At 38.8% G+C, this 20,705-nt stretch overlaps 1 protein-coding gene across 1 annotated transcript; it reads left to right on the top strand.

Annotated features, from left to right (window-relative positions):
* The first annotated feature begins 1,669 nt into the window (after positions 1-1,669).
* On the top strand, positions 1,670-19,354 carry NTMT2 (N-terminal Xaa-Pro-Lys N-methyltransferase 2). The gene is given in 5 exon segments (XM_004326449.2): positions 1,670-1,823; positions 12,364-12,539; positions 18,078-18,325; positions 19,092-19,211; positions 19,213-19,354. Coding segments are annotated over 5 exon segments (840 nt in total).
* Positions 19,355-20,705: the final 1,351 nt, after the last annotated feature.

Genomic DNA, 20,705 nt, shown 5'->3' with positions numbered 1-20,705 from the left:
GCCCTGAGGCAGTTCCTTGCCATGTAGGCCTCTCCTTAGGGCAGCTCACAACAGGCAGCTGGCTTCCCTGAGAGCAAGCAAGCGAGAAAGCAAAAGAAAATGCCCAAGACAGTCTTTTTATAACCTAATCCTGGAAGTGACATTCTGTCACTTCTGCCATATTTTATTCTTTAGAAGTGAGTCAGTAAGTCTAGCCCTTTCTCAGGAAAGAGGACACAGAGGTGTGAATATCATGCAGAAGTTGGGGATCTATGGGGCCATCTTAGAAGCTGCCTACCATAAAGTGTGCATTTGTGTGTATGTGGGTGTGTACATGTGTTTTCAGGGACACTGGGTAGTCAGTGGTTGCACATGGTATGGGGCCAAAAGAGTATGAGTTCTTATGGATTTTCCTGTTAAGAGTATTGGAGGGTTAAAATGGTAGTTGTTATCCCCACAGGAAACGTATGACATTCACAAATTGAGAATTTGAGCCAGCTTAATAAAGGGACTATTTACAAAGGTGTGGTAAGTTAAGTATAGAGAAATTACAAGGAATAGCATGTTATTCCAGAGTTTGTGACAGCTTGGTGTATCACTCCCCCGAGGCCTGAAGCAGCATGAGGAGGGAGCAGATATCAGAACTAGGAGAGGATATTTGTATAAGAAGACCCCTGGACAGGAGCTATGACTTTTCACCATAGGAAGCAGTCAGCCTATGGCATCTCTGCAGGGAAGGTGTCAGGGGAATAAGTACATTGAATCACTCTCCTCCAGCCTCCTGCTGGCACTACCCATTGGCAGAGCCCAACCAGAAGCCAGAAGGCAAGGAAGTTCACTGATGTTGTCAATATAGTCCAGTCTCCAGTTGCACACAGGAATGTGGGGAGAGTGGAGAGCAGACCTGGAGGGACAATCAGAAGATACCCAGTACAGAAATAAAATGAGTACTTATGAGGAAAATCATATCCGTTATAAGCAGAGAGGAAGAAACAGGCTTACACTACTAGGTATTGTTTAGAGCAAGCTAGATGGAAGAGTTTGTTGACAGAGAAGGGTATTTAACATCAGAACAGGCTTTCATATAATTGTGTCTCTTGAAGATCCTTAAAAATGGGAAACACACATCCATCTCTATGAAATGATTTGGGCAAAACTGTACTGATGAAAGAAGTGTGGGTAGCTAAGATGACTTTGAAGGGTCCTTGTAACTTGAGGTTATGGCATTCCAGGAGGAGTGATGGAAATCAGGGAACTGGATCTCGTGCAAAATATTCACAACTCTTTGAAATGGAAATTAGGCTCTTCCAATTTAGGAATCAAATTAAAGCAAGTATTCAGGGTGTTAGCCAGCTGTGCTCCCGCCTGTTTGAAGTGGCAGCTAAAGGAGGGAGGCGTGCTTTTTCCTGGATGAAGCAGGATCTCACTCAGCCTGTTTTCATCTTTAGTTAGCACCTGTTGGCTTAGAGTGGTGTCAGCCGAGCAATCAGATGGTAGATGTGCCAAGTGTCTGACCTCCCCGTGTCTGCCGCCCCTCCCCCCAATCCCCGTGACACCTCTCCTGATACAGATGGACAGGGGCTGGTTTAAAATGACAGTTTCAAGTTCGTGTAGGAAGAGAAAGTTAATTCAAAGAAACAGCCAGACAAGCTTCCTTCTTCTGTAGGAATAACTATTATCCCCTTTCACCATGGCCTACCTGGGAACCCACTTTGCCTTCAGATCCCGCAGGCAGAAGACCAATGATGAGCTCCGTCGGCATAGCATGTCCTTTATTCTTCACAAAGCTATTTGCAATGACTTCTTTCAGAGCTATCTCTACCTGCTGGAAAATATTCCCCTGGGTAAGTGAGTCAGAGCTACTAGATAAGGGACAAGAAATGACTGGAGCAACTGTGTGAGACTGTGGGGCTTTTGCAAAAGGAATTAGAACAAGGACACTTTCCAGATAAAAAGGACACACAATCAATGTCCATGGGCTTAAGTGTTTCAATGACATTCTTTTATGGAAAGTGCAAAGACCAAGTATTGCCTGGCAGGACAAGCCTCTATTTGGGGACTTCCATGCACCTCAGACATGGGTAACTTGCTTCTCTGGGTGTTGGTTGCCTGAGTGTCAGGATTATAGAAATTAATTTCTTGAGTTTGGAAGGACATTTTTAGTATTTGCAAAAATTTAGAGGTGGGCAAATTAGGTAACTCAAAGATGAGAATATTAATACAGAAGCATATCAACAAAGAATTTTTTAAAAAGGCTAAACAATAATAGATCAAGGTTGTTGGTGTGTGTGGCTGTGTGTGAGTGTGTGTGTGTGTGTGTGTGTGTGTGTGTGTTTGTATGCATGAGTACACACTCCACATAATCCTTTCTGGCCTTTCTAAGTTACAATAATAGTCCAAGAGCTAAAAAGGAGCAGATTTTAGTTTGGTCTTTGAATATTAAGAAAAAAACTGGGCTGTAGTCTGTCTCCATTTTAGTTATTTCCTCTAGTTTTCAGGAATTGGACAATAGGGCAATAAAAAGCTTATCTGGTTTGTCTACACCACTTTTCTCAGTCTCTGTGAAAATGGTTACTTCAGGGCGCTCTTAACAACACTGAAGAGGAAATAACTTGCGATTAAGGAGTAAAGTATCTCCCTTTGATTTATATTTTCCCCCCGTGAAAGCAGGAACAGTGTGTATCAACCCCAGTCTGCTTTGTTAAGGTTGCTGAAAGCCCCATTGTACACTTGATGTGGCCAGGGTTTCCAGACGTGAAAGGAGCTACATAATTCTTTGTATTGCATTCAAAACTATGTTAGCAGCTTACCGAAGTCTCTTTCTATAAGTCCATTTCTGAAGGGAATCTTTAACTCTAGACATACAAATACTTTCATCTTATATTTATATATATTTCTTATAAAAATTTCGCATTCATGACTCTATTTGATCCTCACAGCCATGCTATGCGATAGATAGGGTATTATTATTTTTCCACCCACCTTCTCACTCTTGCCCCCTATCTTATCTTTTCAAGTGAGGAAAAGAAAATTCAGAGATGATGAGATCTAATCTAGATAGGTCTCATCTAGATACCAAAGCAAGAACCCAAGACCAGGGCTCTTTCTGGTGGATAGCACTACACATGAGTAATTCTTTTAGGACATAGTGTACATCTCATTTGTATTCAAATGGAAAAGTTAGAGCAGTCTATTTGGAAGGTGATGATGTTCTGACAACTCCACATATTGTCAGAGCATTGCTTTTCTGGAGACATTCTTTGGGCCACACCTCAATAACGGTAGCTTGTTGGCTCGTGTTGCATTAGTCTGGAGAAAGATACTAATTACAATAACTTATGAGAGGTTCACTAAGGGGCAGATGACTGCCCAATTTTAAAAATAACTATTATAAAAGAAACTCATCTCTGAAAGTAGCTAAAGATGAATTAAAAGACCCCAATAAATATTTATTAGACAAATTAAGGGTCCTTTACTAATAATTAATTGCAGGTTACCAGTGTCCTGAGTTCAAATTCTGGCACTGCTAGTGGTAGAGAAAATCACCTCTGCAAGTTACTAACGTCTCTGAGCATCATTTTCTTCAAAACTGTGGGGCTGTTGGAGGATTAAATGCAATTATATATGTGAAACTAGCCAACGCTCAGTAAGCATTAGCTTTTTATCTCCTTCCTTAGAGTCAGATCTCTTTTAAAGTCATCACGTAGCCTTCCTTAGAACAGGCATTACCGAAGATGCTAAGCTTAATTTGCTATATGGGAGTTTTCAGGCTGCAGTGGATATTAGTCTTTTCAGTTTGGAAATAAAACTCAGCCCCACTGAAGTGTTTTAGAGTTGGCTTTCCCTCCTCCTGATGATTTCAAGACTTCATAGAAATGAAAATAAAGCCCTTCTTTTAAAAGGATGGGGAACCCTACTGTAGAGTCTGCACAGAGAGTTTGTTGTTTGGGGTAGTTATGGGAAGAACAGTGGCTAACCGGACTCTTTGATTCCTTCTTTCCTTCCTTCCTCCCTCCAACTGCCTGTGTTAGGCAGCCAGGCTCACACCAGCTCACCGGGCAGTGACATTCAGTCATGGGGACATTTGCTGAAATATCCCCGACTAGCCTCAGTGATTCATGGAGAAGCAAGAGCATGCATATTCAAAATCTCCAATGGAAAAGTTAGCTATGCCATTGAATACAACAGGTCTTCACAAAGAAATGGGAGCAAGCTTATTACTATTCTCAGTGGGTTACATATATTATCTCAGTTAATCCTCACAACAGCTCTATTATGTGGTGCCGTTATTTTCTCCACCCTACATCTGAGGAACAGAGGAAGTAAGTAGTGCAGGATTAGAATCCAGGCAGTCTAGCTCCATGGTCTGTCTTTTTTAACCACAAAATCCTGCTGCCTCCCATTGTAAATGGCAACTTGACAAATGAGAGGAGCAATGTAAGTTTTACCACTTTTTTTGAATTGACAGGAATACAAAACATAGTCTATGAGGAGCACTGGCTTTCTACTGAGATAATCAACAGGATGGGCAGCCAGTGAGCAGGTTCCTATAGTCTAGTTTTACCAGCCCACATTCAGTTGGAGGCTTGGAGTCAATGAATTTGCCAAAGGTGGCTGTTTGTGAACAAATCAGAAGTAGAATAGGAAAACAATTCATATAAATCTCCAGTTTGTATACCAGTGCATGCAGGGGCCTATATATGGCCCAATGGGAGATGTTCATATAATTACTCCTCAGTAATTCTTCTAGCACTATCCACAGCGTATTTCTAGTACATAGAAGGCAGCGAATATTTATTAATTATATATTGAGCAAGAATCTGTTACTCCTGGACATTGGTAAAGGCTTAGTTTAACTTCACATTTAGAACAATAGTTCCACGTGGTTTAGCAAAAGGAACAAAGGCTTTGCATTTATTTGTTTGTTTATTTTTAACATCTTTATTGGAGTATAATTGCTTTACATTGTTGTGTTAGTTTCTGCTGTATAACAAAGTGAGTCAGCTATATGTATACATATATCCCCATATCCCCTCCCTCTTGCATCTCCCTCCCACCCTCCCTATCCCACCCCTCTAGGTGGTCACAAAGCACCGAGCTGATCTCCCTGTGCTATGCGGCTGCTTCCCACTAGCTATCTATTTTACATTTGGTAGTGTATATATGTCCATGCCACTGTCTCACTTCGTCCCAGCTTACCCTTCCCCCTCCCTGTGTCCTCAAGTTCATTCACTAGGTCTGCATCTTTATTCCTGTCCTGCACCTAGGTTCTTCAAAACCGCTTATATTTTTAGATTCCATGTATATGTGTTAGCATATGGTATTTGTTTTTCTCTTTCTGACTTAAGGCTTTGCATTTAAATAGGTTTGGGTTAGGGCCTGGCTGTGACACTTCATTTCTGTGTAATATTGAGTAAGTTACTAAATCTTTCTGATTTTCTCATTACTTACCTGTAAAATGATGATTATAATCCCAGTTTTGTAGTGTCGTTGTGAGGATCAGAGTGTGAAGAGATGACCTGAGAGTGCCTAGCCTAATGCCTGGAACATAGGTACCCACTAATGGTTAGTAACCAACCCCCCTTCACTTACCCCTTTTTAGAAGAATTAGGCTCTGAGGAGGAAATTGAGAACAATGGCCACACCTTTGCCATCGCAATTAAAAACTAGAATTAATAAAAACATTTCCTATAATACACTTGGAACTTCCAAATGAAACTCAGCATACAACTCTTGGCAGTTTTCAAATCGATTTCATCCCTGTGGTAGGCATTGCTGCACAACTTTTTGTACAGTGATACATTTTCCAAATGTTTATTGTTACCTTTGCAGTGCCAATGCTGTAAGATCATTTTTTCACTTTAAAGAAATGAAGAACCAGATAATTTCCCTTTATTTAGCAGACTTTCAGATACACTGTGTTAGATGGATGAAATATGAGTTTTGGATTTAAATAGACCTAGGTTTAAATCCCAGTTGTGTCACTCACTGGCAGTTTAGTTAACCTCTTGATGCCCTGTTTTCTTCTGTAGATAATCACATTTATCTTACATATTCAGTTAGATATAAATGCTTAGCATATGTAGCACATATATACATATTTGATCAGTGATAGTTAATATTTTTAATTATTTGGGTATGCCTAATTAGGAGAGAAGATATATCCTCCTACAGTTTTTCGTAAACTACAAAAAGTGTGACTTATTTGTGATTATGCTGGTTTTTCCTTATAGCCATTCACTACTTTGCTGAACCTGTGTATTATTCAAAGAACAGAAAGCTAGACAATATTCCTTTATTCAGTGAACATTTAAAGGAGGTCTGCTATGTGTTAAGTGTAATTGTAAGTCCCAGGATTACCAGGAAAATAAAATAGAGCTTTATCCTGAGAGTTCAGTGTAGGAGAGAGACCCACACAGATAATTTTTGTGGAATGTGGAAGTCATGATAGAGACCACTACAGGATGCTGCAGAGGTGCAGAGGAGGCGTGGTGACTGCTGAATCAGCTTCTGACTCTTCTGATGCAAAATCTCACCATGAAAAATCTGTCCCCAGTATCTTCACCTGAATTCTGACCTTTTCCAATTTGACAGTGGGTCAGGTAGAACACTGAAGTTGGAATAGAGAGTTACGAAGACACTCAGCCCAGTGGGCAGGGGATGTGATGTGTGGTGGGAGCTTGAGTACATTCTTGCTAAAGAGGGGAAAGTGTATTTTCCCTCCTTTCCCACCTCTGCTTACGTTATTTGTGTTGAAGGCTGAAAAGAATTTAGGGAACACTGAAGTAGCTCTCAGTTGAAAAAAAACCCACTAAAACTTTCAGGGTAGGCAGTGCATTATTTTAGAGGCAAGAAACACCAGACACCTAAAGCATGCAGGGAAGAAATAAAACCTAGAGGGCCTCTCAGGGTAATTCTGAGACTTGTTAATGATGACTTTCTAGCATTCTGGCACACACAGACCCTTGGATTCTACCAGGAACATTGACAAAATCCCACTTCCTACCCTTTCCTGTTGGTGAAAACACAGATGACTTTGGTTTTTTTTAGATTCCATATGTAAGTAAGATCATACATTATTTATCTTTCTCTGATTTATTTCACCTAGTATAATGCCCACAAGATCCATCCATGTTGTCACAAATGGCAGGATTTTCTTCCTTTTATGGCTGAGTAATATTCCATTGTGCCTAGGTACATTTTCCTTCCTTCCTCCCTTCTTTCCTCCCTTCCTTCTTTCCTTCCTCCCTCCCTCCCTCCCTTCCTTCCTTCCTTCCTTAAATTTTTACCATTTCTTCTTTAATGGCTAAAATGAGAAGTCATCACCTACAAACCTCTTTTATGGAAGATCTTACACTTCATAAGGGCATCTTCTAGTTGGACTTTCTTTTCTCTTATAGACTAACGATTCAATATTCTATCTCCGATCATTTCAAACTTACCATTTAAATCTAGCCTACATATCCTCTGAAGACTCCCAGGTCAATTTTCAGTTGACAAACAGGTCTAACGTTTGGAATAAAGTCTAAAATTGTTATATCCAACTATTAAAAAGAGAAAAAGAAAAAGCTACTCAGCAAACATAGACACTTATCTCTCAACAAAATTTTTCTTAGAGAGTTCACGAGATCTTTGTTCTTCTTCAGGGCAAATTCACATACACTTTATTTTTATTTTTGTAACAAGTAAGCCGTTGGAAGGTCCTTGGGAGTTCAGCTTATAACGTAGGTCAAGAAATAAGTACCATGTAGGTCAAGAAATAAGTACCATATCAAGAACTAATAGAGTGTCTAGCCGCTGTCTTAGACTACCCCAAGTTTCACAAAAACATTGCAATCATGCAAGAATAAGCCACTAGATGTATTTCTGTAATAAAAAGGCACAGGCTGATGACTGATAACCTTATCTGAATCAGCTGGCACCATTGCAGGAGCTATCAAGAAGGGAGAACCTGGGGCTGGCCATTACACCTCATATATCTTTTTAGTGAAATGTTCCTGTCAATTAGGTGACAAGCCCATAACCATAAAAACTTACCTATTGAGTCTGACCCCTGCTGAGCTTGGCATTCACTTGTAGTCTAAATGTTGCTGGCATAATGGACCATTCCCATTTCCAGATTAAGGGTTTTAATAAACTCCACCAACTTGTTGACTTAACCAGGTGATGATGAGTGTGGCTGTTTTGCTGCTTTGGTTGGATCAACGAGAGAGTACTGGGCCGTGGCTTGCCTGTGATCTCAAGAAGCATTCAACTCTGGGAAGACTTGGTAAGCTGTGATTTCCTAGCCTGCTTTTCTGAGGCATACAGAAGAATTTGGAACAGTCATGTTTTTGGCATGGCGGTGAATAATTTTTGTCGTCCCTGTTGAAATTATCAGCATTTCTTGAGCTACCTGTTTACACAACACTTTACCAAGTACTAGGGGAAGCGGGACTGGTGTAGGTCAGTGGTTTCCAATGTTTTTGAACATGAGGGTGCTCCTTTTAATGTTTTATTTTCTCAATCAGTAACTAACTTGAGTATAAAATGTCAAAAAAATCGATGTATTATTAATAGTTTTAAAAGATTTGTATTTTTAAAATGACAATCTATTGTTGGTTAATATATATGGGAGATATAGTATATAACATTGTTAGTCTCTAGAAAATAAAGTACATGGGAACTGATTCCTGTACCCCTTTTAGCAAATTCATGATCATTCAAGGGTCCAAATGTTGGCCACATCCAGTGTTTTCAAGTTGGGAAATACTGATTTAACTCCACAGATGAAGCATACTAAAATGGATAGTAGTAGTGTTTATTGGATTTTTAACTTTTAGAATCAAAATTTGGGATTATGTAACCATTGTTCAATTCAAAGCCAAGTAGTGCATTAGTCCAATGTCACAATCTTTGTTTACCTGAAGAAAAATGTTCCTGGTTAAGGTTAAATAGATTGTCTTTTCTTATACTCCTTCTACATAAAATTATGTCATATTTTGGTTTGCTTCATATCCTGATTGTAACATTTTTATACTGTTGTATATTTTACTTAGAACTTTCAGCTGTCTTTTATTTTTGTTGATTGCGGTTAAAAATATGTCTTCCTAAGAATATCACTATGTCTCCTTACTTCTTACCTACTATCTATTACCCAGAATCCAGTTCATAGGCTTTAAAGCCTATGTTTTCTGTTGTAATATAAACTGATTTCTTTCTAGATCTGATAGTATCTGTCATTTTGGTATTTCTTTTCATTGGATTCCTGGGTTAATTTCATTGTATATCTTCTCTTGATTTTAACCCTCATTGGGCTGGAATATAGCTTCAGAAAACTTCTGAAGGATGGATCCATGGGAGGTAAATATTCTTTCACCATTTGAATGGTAACAAATTTTAGCCTCAAAATAATTTTCCCTCAGAATATTGATGACACTGCTCCACTGTTTTCCAGGGTTTCTGATGAGATCTGTGTTATATGCCTGATTCTAGTTCTTTGAACACAGGGTTGCCAGATAAAATATAAAAGGCCGGCTAAATTTAAATTTAAGATAATCAACGAACAAATTTTAGTATAAGTATGTCCCATGCAATGTGTGATATTTCAACTGTATTTATACTAATAGATTATCCATTGATTATCTAAAATTCAAAACTAATTGTGTGTCCTGTATTTTTATTTGCTAAATCTGGCAACCCTACTTGAAGGTCAACAAACTTTTTCCCTCTAAATAACTTAATGATCTTCTCATTACTCTTTGTGATTTGAAATTTCCTAAGGATATACATAAATGTGACTTTTATTTAATTATTAGTATTTTTAAATCCATACTGCTCAGTACTTTTGGACCTTATAGTCTCTTTCAGCTCTGGGAAATTTTTTTCTATTATTTCTGTAATAATTTTCTTCCCTCCATTTTCAGTTTTTGAGAATCCTAATTAGCTTGATGTTGGGTCTTCTGAATTGTCTTTTTTTAAAAAATATTTTTCAAATTTTCTTTTTGATTATAGCTCATTCTTTTCATTGAATTCTGAGCACTGATGGAATGTACTTAGCACTTTCAACTCATTCAACTTTTATTTATTTATTTATATTTTTTTGGCTGCGCTGGGTTTTCATTGCTGCGTGCGGGCTTTCTCTAGTTGTGGTGAGCGGGGGCTACTCTTTGTTGCAGTGCGCACGCTTCTCATTGTGGTGGCTTCTCTTATGGCGGAGCACAGGCTCTAGGTGCACAGCCTTCAGTAGCTGTGGTGAGTGGGCTCAGTAGTTGTGGCTCATGGGCTCTAGAGCACAGGCTCAGTAGTTGTGGCACACAGGCTTAGTTGCTCCACGGCATGTGGGATCTTCCCGGACCAGGCTCGAACCCGTGTCCCCTGCATTGGCAGGTGGATTCTTAACCACTGCGCCACCAGGGAAGTACATGAATTAAGTCTTTATAGCTCTAATCTTTTTACTTCTGTTTTCCATATCAATCTTTTCCTTTATGTCCTGATAATGTACTCAACGTTATATTCCAAAGTGTTTGGTAATCAAAATTTTAATTTCTAAGAATTCTTTATTATTCTTCAAATTATCATTTTCTTGACATCTTCGATTTATGGATGCACCTGTTCTCATACCTCTTCAAGGGTGTAAGTTTTTGTTTAGTTTTGGTTTAAATTCTCATTCATTTCCTGGATTATTTCTATTTCCTTTGGGGTCAGTTTTGATTGTCTATCTGTATCTTTGTTTTTCAGACTGCCATTTTACCCCCATGTGTTTGGAAATCATTATTTATCCATAGTTAGAAATGAAGGACAGGGGCAATGATTTTAGGTAATGGAGAAGGTTTCCTCTGTATATACTTCTCCACTGAATAGAAAGGATGACAAGAAGCTCTACATTTGCCGGTAGATCTTGCGAGACTCTGAGTATGAGGAAATGAGGTACTTGGAATCCTCCATATGCCAGAATGAGTAGTGTTCTAGGATTCCAACACTAACTGGTCTTTTTCTCCTAAGGCACTTAATTTTTTTTCCTTTTTTTTAGAGAAGAGACATACTTACCCTCCCTAGGATTATAGCTGTGCTGCTTGTCACTTTTGTGGGGAGTGCATTGGTTGCCTCACCAGTTGGCCTGTAGACAGATTTTTTTGTTTTATTAACTCTTACTTCCTTTTGCAACTATCCTGAGCTGTAATTTTTTTTTTTTTTTTTTTTTTGTGGTACGCGGGCCTCTCACTGTTGTGGCCTCTCCCGTTGCGGAGCACAGGCTCCAGATGCGCAGGCTCAGTGGCCATGGCTCACGGGCCTAGCCGCTCCACGGCATGTGGGATCTTCCCAGACCGGGGCACGAACCCGTGTCCCCTGCATCGGCGGGCAGACTCTCAACCACTGCGCCACCAGGGAAGCCCGCTGTAAATTCTTTAGCTCTGTTCCATCTGCTTTATCTGTTTTTTGTCTTCCAGAAATTTGTTGAAATCATGAATCCATTGATGGCCCCTTCTCATTTTCTTCATTGTTAAGGGTTGGGTTTATTAAAATGATTCTTGGGGAGTACCGGGAAGCAGGGAGGACAAATGCATATATTCAGCCTACAGTCTTGAACCATAAGTTTCTCCCTATTATCTCACTTTCTATCATTTCCTTCTGAATATCCTCTAATGAAAATATTTTATATCTGCAAGTGTGCCTTTTGGTTTAAAAAACACACTTAAATGCATACTCATTTACCCCTCAGAAGTAGAACACATGTTTTTCTAAAAATAAGTGTCTTAAAATACCTGAAATAATGAAATGACATAGTATATGTGAATATGCCTAGTACACTACCGGGTACAGAATAGTTGCTCAGTAAATATTATATTTCTTTTTATTATTTTATTTTCAGAAGATAGAGCTCAAACCCATTTTCTGTAATGTTGGTACAAAGAGATATTTGGGTATGAGTTGCATAAAAAAAAAGAGATGAAAAAATAGCTATGCCTAATCTACCTCATGATTAGAAGTAAAGATTAGTGATTAAATTCTCATAAAATATTTGGAGGTCAAAGGTAAAAGTTACTTTGAAACTTGCGATATTATTTATTCTACTCTAGCAAACACTGTTCAGCTTTCTTTTAATACAGTGACAAGCTATTTTTAAAATTAAACTCTAGTGTTATTAAATCATGAAAATGCCACATGATTGTGGTTTATGCATGAGATACCTGAAGATCATAGGAGTTAAGAACTTTACCCAAGGTTACATAGCAAGTAAGTCACTGAGCCAGAACTCAAACCCAGATCTTCTGACATCAAACTAATACCTTTTCTCCCACAGCACAGATTTGCAGGCTTCTAAGAGGAAATTCAATGCATGATAAGAATAAACTTGTTCTGCCATTTAAATACTGATAAATATTAATAATATTTCATTTGCAGTGAAATTGTATGCTTTAACAAGTCAAGTCATCAATGGTGAGATGCACTTCTATGCCAGAGCTAAACTCTTCTACCAAGAAGTACCAGCTACAGAAGAGGGTATGATGGGAAATTTCATCGAACTGTCCAACCCAGATATCCAGGCCTCTCGGGAATTTCTTAGGAAATTCGTTGGGGTGAGTTATCCAACTGCAGTTTGATGAGGAGGCAAAGTCCTTGCAAACATTGAGCTCACATGCTTCTGTGTTGTTGCTTAAGTCATATTAAAGCCATATGGCTCAGCCAAGAGTGTAGTGTGAAAGCCTGTTTTAAGATGTTCGGAAAGGATAGGTCACATTAAATGACTGGTTTGTCCCACTTGGCATTTCACCCTCTTAGCACCAGCTAATTTCTTATGCTACAGGGGAAGGTGCACTAGCAGCGTTAATATTACAATTAGTGGATTAAGAAGACTTCTCTTTCAGAGTCTCATAGATAAACAGTTGATACCCAGGTGATTGATGAGAGATCATGCCATTTTAGATTTTGGGGTGATTTTTTGAGTCCCTGTAATAAAAATTCAGTGTTGTAAGGAAATGCAAGCTTATGTTCAGTCTAAAAGTGGTAAGTATAGTAGAATCTCTTCATATTATTCTATACATAGTTGGGACATTGCCTTGAAAGAATGTGATCCCTTTGTAGACTTGGTGTTGGGTGAAACTCCACTTCCTTACTTCCACGCCATATGAAGATGGATCATATACTGTAGGGACCAAAATCTTGGGCTCTAGAGTCATTACAGTTCTTCTTACTATATAAGCAACCTTGGGCTTATTCCTTAAATGCTCTTAAACCTCAATTTTTCACCTGTGACTAGGGCATAACCACAGAACTCACATCATAGGATAATGTGAAGCTCAAATGAGATAATATAAGTCAAGTGCTTACTTTAGTGCACATAATTATTGCCCAATAAATCTAATTTATTGCTACTACTACTACTAACAAGCTTTCATAAAATGCATTCATTATATCTTAAGGAGCTTCATTCAGTTGTTAGAATAGACTTAACCCACACAATGAAGCTATTGTTGGTTCTACTGAGAACAAAGTCCTACCCAGCAAATAGGTTTTGTTCCAATTCACTATGAAGTCATTTGTTTGAAATTTGGAGTCCATTTTATTCTAATGAAGGAAACATTAAGAATATTATGAATATTTGGGGTTATGTTGTCAACCTATTTAGAAGCATAACATTAATAATATCCCTAGTGTTGAGGTGAGGTTCACTTCACATCCAACTTCCCTGGAGCACCCTTTGCCTGAGTATAGAAAAAAGGATAATGATGGAGCACCCATTGGGCCAAAGTGGACATCAGCTGTGGCCATAAAGACTGTGGAGCTAGGGATGTTGGCTGGGGCTATTTCTAGGTCAGGTTAACCTGGAATATTTTTAAATGAGTGTTGCTGACTGATTTCACTGAGCACTTTTTCTGAGATAGTCAGTCACTCTGATAAGCACTTTAGAAGCACTGTCTTATTTACTCTTCATTAATAATTCTGTGAGGTAAGTACTATTATCATTTCTTGTTTTCACCGTTGTGGAAACTGAGGCTTGGAGAGGTTAAATAAGTTTTTAAGGTTACACGGTTGGTAAGAGACAGAGCTAGGACTTACTCCTGGCAAGGTCTGTCTGACACCAAACTCTCTGCTCTTATCCACGACATATTTTTTCCATTTGTCTCATGAAGCAGAAAAATCCCTGCTTTGTGTGTGTGTGTGTGTGTGTGTGTGTGTGTGTGTGTGTGTGTGTGTGTGGACCACAGACCTCAATTCTCCTCCAGTCTGGCCAAGAGCAATCCCTCCTGCTTGCCTCATGGTGAGGCTGACTTTGATCCCAATGCATTTCAGAAGCTTAGTTAGTAATCCAGCTGTCTTGTCACTCCATGTGGAATGCCAAGCTGACCACAGGGATGCTGGTCAGACAGAGCCCATACACACGCCCATGGACCCGGGAAAGGAAACAGCCTTGTGCTTGCATATTTATGTTGGAAAAGAGCAGCCTGCTCTTTTCAAACAAATATAAGGAGTCCTTCTTAGTAGACTAGGCTCATTGTGAAGCTGTGACCTCTAACTAAGTACAAACACAGTCTTTTTAAAGAAATGATATTTTGGTACTTTGACCTTAATAATATGCTAAATTAGTATCCAGGTCAAGATACAAGGAGTTAGGGAATATGAGTATCTGACATGATTTATCCTTGTGTCAACTGGGAAAAGACAGATTGTTTAATTTAAAGTTTTTCTTTCCTTTCAACACTTAGTGACATGAGACAGTGGGAAAAGGTGTTTAAACTTGTTGCAAATGTGCTTACTTTAGCAAATAAACAAATGATACCAAGATGATGTCAACAGCATAGCTGATAACATTCCTTACTTCTAGCTGTCTATTGGGGAAAGTAGAAATTTATAAAAAGTAATTGGTATTTGATGATATTTATCTCTTGACATTTCTCAGAGATTGGATGACTAAAAAATTGGGGCCTAACTTGTATTTCATGGTTTTTATAAAGTGGCATTTAGCACTTTCATTTTAGTTTTTTTTTTGCGGTAAGCGGGCCTCTCACTGTTGTGGCCTCTCCCATTGCGGAGCACAGGCTCTGGACGCGCAGGCTCGGCAGGCCATGGCTCACGGGCCCAGCCGCCCCGCGGCATGTGGGATCTTCCAGGACCGGGACATGAACCCGTGTCCCGTGCGTCGGCAGGCAGACTCTCAACCACTGCGCCACCAGGGAAGCCCTCATTTTAGTTTTAAACTCCAGTGGAAAGAAGGTAAAATAATATTCTTCAAGACAAAATACATAGGCAGAATCAAAATGAAAATGAAATTTCTAAGAATATTTCACTGTTTTATATGAATCCATAAATATGAAGATAGGATAATAAATGAAAATAACAAAACATCTTGTTTTGAAATCACACATTGTATGTAGTTCTGGTCACATTCATGGAAGAGCATCAAATTTCAATCCAATCACGGTAGTGGGCAGCCATGGTATCCAAGAGGCTAGAGATGTTGTTCCCAAGATCAGCCTTTAAATGTCCCTTTTCAGAGGTGCTGCATGTGAATGAGAGACAGAGGAATAAATGTGGTGCCAGGTTATGAGAGGTAGTGCCAACCATGTGGAGTGATATGCAATAAAGAGAACTAGGCAGTAGTGGCAAAGGGCTAAGGTGCTCAGGATTTGAGTGAAAGGCATCTTTTGTATTTGTAAATAACTTGTTTCAAGGATAACTGCAGTCAGATATCACACATCTAAGTTGGTGAAAAATACACATCAGAGGATGTGCATTTTCAAGGAAGTTCTATTGCAAATATTTCACCTCTTTGGGCCTCAGTTTCCTTGTCTGAAAAAGTAGGGAGATTAGACATGAATGGTTTTAAAACTCCAGGGTTGTACTGATATCCTTCAAGGGCTTATTGGGAGAACGATAGAAAGGCTGAGTGGGTGAGGCCCTGCCTCACTTTAACCAGAACAGCTTCATAGTTATTTGTTCATTGAAAAAAAGGAGTTAGGCTGTTGCTGTTTTAAACTTCTTGAAATCCTCTGGCATAGATCTCTGTTGTCTCTGTTTTATTGTCCCATGGTTCAATTTTTAAAACCACTTGCTATAATAATGTGAGCAACACGATCAGTAGAGGCTTTAGGGCTAAATAATGATAAGAAAAAATTATAATGAGAATCTCTAGTTGAGCACACAGATTTCAACTGAAGTCATTTTCAGTAGCTTAAAATAATTTCCCTGTATTTCCCTCCATCTTGTTTATGTTATAAATTTATTTAAATGATGCTACTTTTATGGCCTTCATAACATAAAACTTTAGCCTAGGCCTTTTAATGAATTAGCTTAGTTTATATTATAATATCTGAATGAGGGATGTAGCATATTGTAAGTAGGAATGGCAAACAAGTGGCACATGTACTACCACTTCCCATTCCCATACTCAAGGCAGACATAACTAATCAATCATAGACCTCTTCCTGGTAAGTCTGAATGAAGCCTTAGAATTCTCTTTAACATAACGTTAGACAGCTACTAACAAGGGAACCAGAGTTGTGGCCCTCGAGGTGACAGCCCTAAGGTAGAACTGGCTTTGGATTCACACAGTTCACTGTTCAAATTCTAGTTCTGCCATTAGCTGGGTGATATTAAAAAAGTCTAAGGGTCCTCATCTCCAAATTGGAGAATAATCATTATCTTGTGGGGCTTTTTGATTACTATAGTTATTATGGATGCAAAGAGCTTGCTACACACAAGCAGTCAATAAATTGTGATTATTATTATTTCCTCTGAAAAGAAACTACAATTACTTCACTTTTTGTTCTTCTTTGTTCTTGCTGTAAGGAAGGCCTTTTGAGTGGACTGGAAAGCAGCGTTTCTGATGTTTCCTTCTGCTTAAACTTCACCTTTTGATCCTTAGCCAATTTTTTTTTTTTAAAACCCTTAGGTCCTGAGAAATCAAGAGTAGACTTTCTCCTTAAGATCTTGATTGACAACTTCAAGTATCTTGTTACTGTAATTTCTAGCACAAAACCTATTCAGCAGCCATCCCAACTGTGACCAAATAATTTAGACCAGCTGAATCTTATATATATATATATATATATATATACACACACACACACACATATACATATATATGTATATATGCACATACACATATATACACATATACGTATCATAGATATATACTGGTCATGTACACATACATACATGTATATATGTATATGTGTATATTACTTTATAGAAGCAAGTTTGAGAAAGTTTTTATTGGCTGATTTCCTCCTATCTCTACCCCCTATTCATCTTTCACCCTCCGTTAATTTAATGCAGAGATTTACTTTAAAAAAATTTCAGGGCTTTTGTGCCCAATAAATCATGTAGCTTCTGGTATAAAAGCAGAAAACAATTTTTAGCATGAAAAGAGACAAGGGGACTTTGCTGCAACCACCTTTTATCCTCATGAATGTGCTGTGTGTCACTGAGGCTGAGTTTGAAGTAAAATCCTGGCCTGAGAATGGAACAGTTTGCATTTCCTCAGCTCAAGTCTTAAAAATTATCTTCCACACAAGAATAGTAGATAATTCAGAGCCCCCAAAATCAGTTCTGAAAAAAATAAAATTTCAGTTATCCATCCCAGTATGAATTGAAATGTTTTCATTGCATGAATTTGAAAAGTAATTTTAAAACTCTGAAAGACTCTCACTGCTTTGCTCTCTCTTTTTTTTTAACAAGGCAATAAGCTATGGTGCAGGTCCATTTAGCTGTGGGTTTGACCCAAATTTACAGTTAACAAAGTTCTATTTTCATAGGGCTTTCAAAGTCCCATTTATCTTAGAGAAAATTACCCAGTTTTCAAACTTAAGACATTATTTTCTAAAATCCTATTTTGAAATTCTTTGAAAGACCTATATTGAATAAAATAAAGAAGGCAAAAACTAGACATGATTGGATTTTTTTTGAAAAAAGTCATTGAATATTTTATAACTTGATTGTGGTAGTGTTTACGTGCCTGTATACATTTGTCCAAACTCATTGAATGGTATACTTAAAATAGTACATTTAATTATATGAAATTGACCCAAATAAAGTTTATTTAAGGAGGTAATTGAGTGTCCAAACTCAGGGTGAGTGTCTGTTCCTGAAGTATTCCACAAGGTACCTTTCTGCAGGGGCCTGGGAGAGCTGAGACAGACTGTGCCCTGGATTGCGGCTCTGGGATAGGAAGGGTCAGCAAGCATGTCCTGTTGCTGGTTTTCAACACTGTGGAACTTGTGGACATGATGGAATCGTTCCTCCTCATGGCACAGAACTACCTGCAGGTCAGAGGGGACAAGGTAGAAACCTACCACTTCTACAGTCTGAAGGAATTCACAACCCCACTGGGGAGATATGATGCCATCTGGATTCAGTGGGTCTCTGGTTAGTCCTGCATGGCATTGCATCTGCCATTCTTCCCTTTCCAGATAGAGAAGAAGAAAACACATGGGGCTGATTGGAGGATTTGTGGAGGCGGAACAAGGACACAAAGGGAGATCTGGCTATAGTTGTGCTTAGAACAGTTAGCTAGCCTTAGGTATCATGGGAACTCCCCCAAAGCTCTGGTCCTCCAGATTTCTCCCATAACATCCTCTGAACAAGCTTGACGATTCCCATCCTTAGGGATGGAGGGCCTTCGGACCAACCTACATCATAGAAGAAACCTAAATATTTGAAAAACTTTAAAAAGTGGGGACAAAAAGAGTCTATCCCCATTTACTGGAAAAACTAGACTTTCTTAGATTTAAATTCCCAGGAAATGAGACAGCGGTGAATTGGATTTTGGTCTGAGTGTGTGTGTGTGTGAGACACAGAGGAATGATGACAGAGTTCGGCTGTCCAGGGGACATGGAGGGAACCCAAGGGATGAGCAATAGTTTATCTTGTGCCTGGGAGGTAGATAGACTAGGTAAGATAATATCTGTTTTTTAGAGCGTACACTGATTCACCTCAAAGAAGATACCTGTCCTCTTATGTAAATTCTCAAAGCCTCCTGCAGCAAAACAATTCAGGCTATTAAATAATTCATGAATGAGTGAACAAATGAGCTCCTGATTTGTAGCCTTGTGGTTGGTCCGTCTTTCCTACTCACCTCCTTTCCCACCCACCCTTTCATCCTCTTCCCCCTTTTACTTGGCCTCACCTGTTGGGTACCTGACCGTTAAAGACCTTCTTGCATTTCTTTCCCGGTGCCGACATGGCCTGAAAGAAAACGACATCATCATACTGAAGGACAGTGTGGCTCAGGTGGGCTGCATCTTCCATCTGTGTGACTCAGGATATGGACATCCTCCAGAGCCTCATTAGGAAGAGTGGGCTGGTGGTGCTGGGCCAGGAGAAGCAGGGCGGCTTTCCAGAGCAGTGCATCCCAGTGTGGATGTTTGCATTGCATAGCGATGGACACTCCTGACCAGCAGTGGGAGTGAACGGCTGCACGGCACAGTAGTGCTTTGGGAAGAGGTGTTCTCCTCTGAGGTGCCCCTTGTAATTCATGTAGGAGTGAAGGGAAGGGACTACAGCATGTATGGAAATGACTGATGTAATATGTACATGTTTCCACTAATTAGGTAAGTACATGCACACACTCTGTGGATTTTCCAAAAGAGAAATGGAAAGTGGTATCTGGAAAAACTGCTAAAGTGTACAAGTGTACGCAAAAAACAGAAAAGGGAGCAACGTTCACAAAATCTAAACTGCTTGGTCTCTGAAGATTTGCATTATAGAGTAGTTTAGGGTGGGTGGGGTAAAGCCTAGACCACCTTTCTCTGCCCTCATGCTAGATACATTATACTTCCTTCCTCCTTGGGAATACTACTTCTCTAGATAAAAATCTCCCCCTAATTAAGAAGGCACCAGTCAAAATAATCTTATAAAAACAATTCCATTACTTAATTTTGTCTTTAGCTTTAGCAGAAAAAAAGACTATGGTTTCACTTTCTATTTTGGGTCAGTTTCACCACCCAGTGATGTAATATGGATATAATTTGATAACAAAAGTCTGCATTTCACTGATGGGGAAGTGTCTCCTTTCAGGAGAAAATGTTTTACCCTTGAAATTTCAGCTGTGAACATATAAGTAAATGTCATTGATAATCTAATTTTAGCCATTGGCTTCCAACACAACTTGCTTCATTGCAGCTGCTCCTGTTTCCTTGATTGATATGACTGTACATTGGAAAGAGAAATGAAATGATAAGCCTGAAAATTGAACCAACTGGATTAATTTAAGGCATTGGTTTAATTAAAAATAATCTAAAATCTTTCAAAAACAAAAATGTAATTAATTTTTATTAGCAGAATGTTTAAATATAACAGCTACTGTATTTAAAACACTCTAATATCTTCCTGTGAAGGACATATTTGTGTTTTGATATATATTGAGTCTTCTATGAAATGCAGTCAATTTAAGTAAAGAAAGTCTATTGTATGGATATGCTCTCACCATAAAAATCATGTCTGTAAGTCATATCTGTAACTTAGGAGGAAAACAATTATTATAAAACATTTACTACCTTGATATAACCTTACCTAGGTAGTTTCATTTATATCCTGGAAAATTATGTCACTTACTCTGCCACTGGCACCCTCCAGCTGCAGTATGTTATTCACAGTGCTCTAGGTAACGTAACAGAATGTGAGTTAGAACCATTGGTGGAGAAGCCAGAGACCAGAATTAAATAAAATGGGGGATCATTACCAAACAGACTAAGTAGTATGACAAAACAAGGGAACTCAGGTTTTCATCCTTTGTGTCTTGGAGC

This window comes from Tursiops truncatus, chromosome 1, assembly GCF_011762595.2.
Source record: "Tursiops truncatus isolate mTurTru1 chromosome 1, mTurTru1.mat.Y, whole genome shotgun sequence".
NCBI classification, from domain to species: Eukaryota; Metazoa; Chordata; class Mammalia; order Artiodactyla; family Delphinidae; genus Tursiops; species Tursiops truncatus.
Note: the sequence above shows the minus strand (reverse complement) of the source record. Positions and strands in the feature narration are given on the sequence as shown.